Consider the following 5827-nt stretch of genomic DNA (forward strand, 5'->3'; position numbering starts at 1 on the left):
ATTATGGTATCAGAGCAGTTCGTTCCTGTAGAGCCTGAGGGACGGACTGACTATGTTTCTGTGCAATCTCTGTATGTGAGTTATGTGCTATTAGTATATCTGCTTGATATAATTGGCATAAACGTTCATGAGCATGCATTTGGGACTTTGAAGCACTAGACTTTCGATATTGAGACTGATCAACTTAATATCGATTGTTTGGTGTGTATAGGGACCAAATGGCGCTTCGTGGACGCGGTAAAGGCCGTGGGAGAGGTTGTACTAATGCTCGTGTGCTGGAGATTAACCCTAATGACCTGGTGAACTTTATGACTACGTTGGAGAACATGGCTGCTGCTATGCAAGCCACTGTTGAGGCTCTTGGTCAATAGATGAACAACCATGGCAATGACGGAGGCGGAGCTTAGGGCCTGATGACATTGGCAAACTTCTTGAAGGTTAATCCACCTAAGTTCAAGGGAACTACTAGCCCGACTGAAGCCGATACATGGTTTCAGGCTATGGAGCGAGCACTACAAGCGCAGGTGGTGCCTGAAGGACAGCGTGTTGAGTTTGCTACCTATTTGCTCACTGGTGAAGCATCGCATTGGTGGCAAGGTATCCGATGTCTTCTGCAGTAGGGTGATGACTATATCACCTGGGATGTCTTCCGAGAGGAGTTCTATAAGAAGTACTTTCCGACTTCTGCTAGGACGGCCAAGGAGCTTGAATTACTGCAGCTGAAGTAGGGTACTATGTCCGTATCTGAGTATACTGACAAGTTTGAGGAGCTGTTCAGGTTCTCTCGTATGTGTCAAGGGACTCTGGTGGAATATAAGGAATGGAAGTGTGTTAAGTATGAAGGAGGACTCTGAAGCGATATTTTCAGTTCAGTGGGACCAATGGAGATTAGGACTTTCTACGAGTTGGTGAACAAGTGTAGGATTGCTGAAGAGTATGTGAAGAAGGCAACTGCTGAGAAAGAAAGTCACAAGGGATCATTCCCACAGAACCGAGGAAAGAACTTTGCACCTAGAGGTCCGCCTTTCAAGCGGGAAGGTTCTTTTAAGAGGCCCAACAACAACAACTCCCAAGGGAAAAGGTTTGGGAAGCAGCCTCAGAATGAGCAAGCTTGTACTAGGTGTGGAAGTCACCATCTGGGAGCACCATGCAAGGCCGGATGGAGTTTGTGCTACAATTGTGAAAAGGCAGGGCATAAAGCCACAAATTGTCCGGAGAAGCAGAAGTAAGGTGCTAGGAAAGCACAACAGACTGGTCAGGTGTTCACCACCTCAGCTATAGATGCCGAAGGATCCGAGACACTTATCCGAGGTAACTGTGAAATGGCTGGTCAAACTTTAAATGCTTTATTTGATTCTGGAGCAACACATTCATTTATTGCATTTGAAAAAGCTAGTGAGCTAGGCTTGAAGATTGTAGTTTTAGGTTATGACCTAAAGGTGTATAATGCTACTCATGAAGCCATGGTAACTAGGCTAGGATGCTCGCAAGTTTCCTTTAGGTTCAAGCAGCGTGATTTTGTCCATAATTTAATTTGCTTGCCGATGATCGGTCTTGATCTTATCTTGGGATTGGACTGGTTATCTAAGAACCATGTCCTGCTCGATTGTTCTACAAAGTCGGTATACTTTATGCCGGAAGATACAGAAGAGCCGGTCGTGGTGAATAATTATTACTTGAATTCGATGATGGTAAACTGTTTCGGAATCAAATGTCAGGGTATCCTGTTGTTAACCGCGGGTGTTTCGGGTGATGATCAAAGGTTGGAACAGATTCCGGTAGTGTGTGAGTTTCCGGAGGTGTTTCCCAATGATATTGATGAATTTTCACCTAACCGAGAGGTTGAGTTTGCTATTGAATTGGTGCTTGGGGCGGGACCAATCTCAAGTGCTCCTTATAGAATGTCACCGTTAGAGATGGCCGAGCTAAAGTCTCAGTTAGATGATTTGTTGGGTAAGAACTTTATCTGACCAAGTGTTTCCTCGTGGAGTGCTCCAGTGTTACTGGTAAAGAAGAAAGATGGGAGTATACGGCTCTGTGTGGATTACAGGAAGCTGAATAAGGTCACAATAAAGAATAAGTACCCATTGCCGAGAATTGATGATCTCATGGATCAGTTACAAGGAGTTGGGGTTTCTCCAAGATCAATTTACGATCCGGTTATCACCAGATAAGGGTGAGGGGTGAGGATATTCCTAACCACTTTCAGGACTCGTTATAGTCATTACGAGTACACTGTAATGTCCTTTGGGTTGACAAATGCTCCTGCAGTATTCATGGATTATATGAATAGAGTGTTCCGTCTGTTTCTAGATAAATTCGTTGTTGTCTTCATTGACGACATACTGATTTACTCCAAGACTGAAGAAGAGCATGCAGAACACTTGAGGACCGTGTTGCAGATTCTAAAGGAGAAGAAACTCTATGCGAAACTGTCTAAGTGTGAGTTTTGGAAAAGTGAGGTGAAGTTCTTGGGTCACGTGGTAAGTAAGAAGGGAATAGCCATAGATCCAGCTAAGGTGGAGACTATGATGGATTGGAAGCAACCAACCACAGTAACTGAGATAATGAGTTTTCTGGGCTTAGCTGGCTACTACTGAAGGTTCATCAAAGGCTTTTTGCAGTTAGCTTTGCCATTGACAAAGTTAACCCGCAAGGACACACCATTTGTTTGGACTACCGAGTGTGAGGAGAGGTTTCAAGCATTGAAGAAAAAGTTGACCACTACACCTGTGTTGGTGTTACCTGAGCTGAACGAACCATTTGAGGTGTACTGTGATGCCTCATTAAAGGGTCTAGGGTGCATGCTGATGTAGCATCATAATGTGGTGGCGTATGCCTCACGACAGTTGAGACCTCATGAAGTTAGTTACCCTACGCACGATTTGAAACTCGCTACAGTTGTGTTTGCCTTGAAGGTGTGGAGGCATTATCTCTTTGGGATTAAGTTCCAAGTCTTCTCCGATCACAAGAGCTTAAAATATCTCTTTGATCAAAAAGAGCTTAATATGAGGCAGATGAGGTGGATGGAATTATTGAAGGACTACAACTTTGAGTTGAATTACCATCCGGGAAAGGAGAATATAGTGGCGGATGCGTTAAATCGGAAGTCGTTGTATGCGGCTTGGATGATGCTTCAAGAAGAAAAGTTGCTTGAAGAATTCGATAGTCTAAAAATTGGTGCTCGAGAAGTATCTGCAACTCTGTGTTTGAGCCGATTAGAAATCTCAAGTGACTTTAAGTCCGAACTCCTAAAGGCTCATGAAAATGATGAAGCGTTATGGAAGGTGTTACTGGCTATTGAGCAAGGAAAACAGTGGAGAGTGTCGGAAGAAAAAGATCGGTTATGGAGATTTAATGGTAGGATCATTATGCCGGATGTTGGCACTTTGCGGCAAGATATCTTAAAGGAGGCACACAAAAGCGGATTCTCCATTCACCCGGGAAGTACTAAGATGTACCATGATTTAAAGGCGATGTTTTGGTGGCCGGGTATGAAGAATGATGTGGAGGAACATGTTTCAAAGTGCTTAACTTGTCAAAAGGTAAAGATTGAACATCAAATACTTTCCGGGATGTTGCAACCTTTAGAGGTTCCACAATGGAAGTGGGAAAGTATTGCAATGGACTTTGTGTCGGGATTGCCAAGGACTAGGGCTGGTTTTGATGCTATCTGGGTGGTTGCGGACCGACTGACGAAGTCAGCTCACTTTTTACCCATTCGGATGACTTACACCCTTGAGGAGCTAGCACGGTTATACATAAAGGAAATTGTGAGACTTCATGGTGTACCTGCTACTATAATCTCTGATAGAGATCCTTATTTCACTTCGAGGTTTTGGGGTGCATTTCAGAAAGCTTTCGGAACCCAATTAAGCTTGAGTACAGCTTACCATCCTCAAACAGATGGTCAATCTGAGAGGACGATCCAAACACTAGAGGATATGTTGAGAGCTTGTGTTTTGGACCAACTAGTAAGTTGGGATCAGTATATGCCGCTAGTGGAGTTTGCATACAATAATAGTTACTAAGCGAGCATCTGAATGGCTCCGTATGAGGCTCTATATGGGAGCAAATGTCAATCTCCACTATGTTGGTATGAAGCTGGAGAGAAAGGCTTGTTGGGGCCGGAGATGATAGCTGGGACAACTGAACAAGTCAAGAAGATCCGAGACAGGATGCTTATGGCGCAGAGTCGTCAAAAGAGTTACGCCGACCAGCGGTGGAGGCCTTTGGAATTTGAGGAAGGAGACCATGTTTTCTTTAAGGTTACTCCAACTACAGGAGTAGGTAGGGCGATTAAGGCAAAGAAGCTGAATCCTCGATACATTGGTCCATTTCAAATCCTGGAGAGGGTCAGACCGGTGGCGTATCGAATGGCTTTACCACCTCATCTTTCGAACCTGCACGATGTGTTTCACGTGTCACAGCTTTGGAAGTACACTCCTGATGCTAGTCATGTGTTGGAACCTGAATCGGTTCAGTTAAGAGAAGATTTGACGCTTCTAGTGGCTCCGGTTAGGATTGATGATACTAGTATCAAACGGTTACGTGGAAAAGATGTTTCATTAGTCAAAGTGGCATGGAGTCGAGGCAGTGTTGAGGAACACACTTGGAAACTTGAGTCGGAGATGCGAACGGATTATCCGCACTTATTCAAAGGTAATGGAATTTGAATTTTGTGGGCAAAATTCCCAATTAGGTGGGTAAAATGTAAAACCCGGTTAATTAATGGCTAATTAACTCATAAATGAGAATTTATTCTAGAAAGCCAAAAATGTGATTTTTATGGCTTAATATGATAGAGGAGTTTGAGATGAGAATTTTGGTACCAATTTTATATAAATCGGACCAAGATTGGACCGAACGGGCTAAACCGGACCAACCAGACCCAAAGTGGGCCCTTGGCCCAACTAAACTAAACCAAAATCCTGGTTTTCAGCACTCTCTCTCCTCACAACACTCTAATTCACGCTGAAATGGTGGAGAGCAAGGGAAGAACACTCTCTCAAGTTCTCTCCCTTGGTTGATCTTCAAACCACCATAACGTTTGATCTAGAGCTTCGATTGCCGCACCGTTTATGGCCATACATTCACTGCGGAGAGCTCTACAAAACCCATACAACCAATCTTGAGGTAAGCGACAGTTTGCTCTTCAAATTTCCAGCTTTGATTTCAAATTTCATGAGCAAAAATGTTGAGATTTTGGGCTCTTTGATATTATAGGACCCAACTCTCTTGAAGGAGAAGATTAATCTTGTCCCCTTGGACCTTGGGTGTGGTAAGATTCTCAACTCTAGTGTAATTTGTTGTTCTATGATGTTTGGGTATTGAGATATTGTGTATGGGTATGATGATTGTGGCTTAGGTTGTGTATATGTGAATATTTGAGACTTTGAAAAGCTTGAAGAGGGTTTTGTATGCAAAAATCTGTTCTTGGAGGTGTTGAGACCATGAGAGCTTGAGGAAAAGTAGTTTGGAAGTGCTCCGGTTGAGCTTGGAAAATCGGCTAAGGTATGGTCTCGGTTTCTCGTATCTAATATGTAATGTGGTAGGAAATACTTAGACTAGAGGCCCTAAGATAGGCATTGAATTATTGATGTTGTTGAATGGTTGAGATATATGATGTGGTCATATATGTGATGATGATTATTGATGCCTTGATGACATGATGTTTGAGAAATATGCATGTTGTGATATATGCTTGATGATTGATTAAGGTTGAATTGTGGGTGAAACCATGTTGATGGTGAGTATGTTATTGGTTATGTGCAATGATGGTTAATTGGAAATAGTGTTGTTGAAAATTGGCATGAGGAAGAGTAAA

General features: G+C 43.1%; 1 protein-coding gene across 1 annotated transcript; it reads left to right on the forward strand.

The window, feature by feature from the left end:
- The first annotated feature begins 218 nt into the window (after positions 1-218).
- LOC130976395 (uncharacterized) lies at positions 219-2816 on the forward strand. The gene is made up of 4 exons (XM_057901254.1): positions 219-299; positions 498-597; positions 1393-1466; positions 2625-2816. The coding sequence occupies exons 1-4, from the start codon at positions 219-221 to the stop codon at positions 2814-2816; spliced, it is 447 nt and encodes a 148-aa protein (XP_057757237.1).
- Positions 2817-5827: the final 3011 nt, after the last annotated feature.

Source organism: Arachis stenosperma, chromosome 1 (genome assembly GCF_014773155.1).
Source record: "Arachis stenosperma cultivar V10309 chromosome 1, arast.V10309.gnm1.PFL2, whole genome shotgun sequence".
Lineage (NCBI taxonomy): Eukaryota > Viridiplantae > Streptophyta > Magnoliopsida > Fabales > Fabaceae > Arachis > Arachis stenosperma.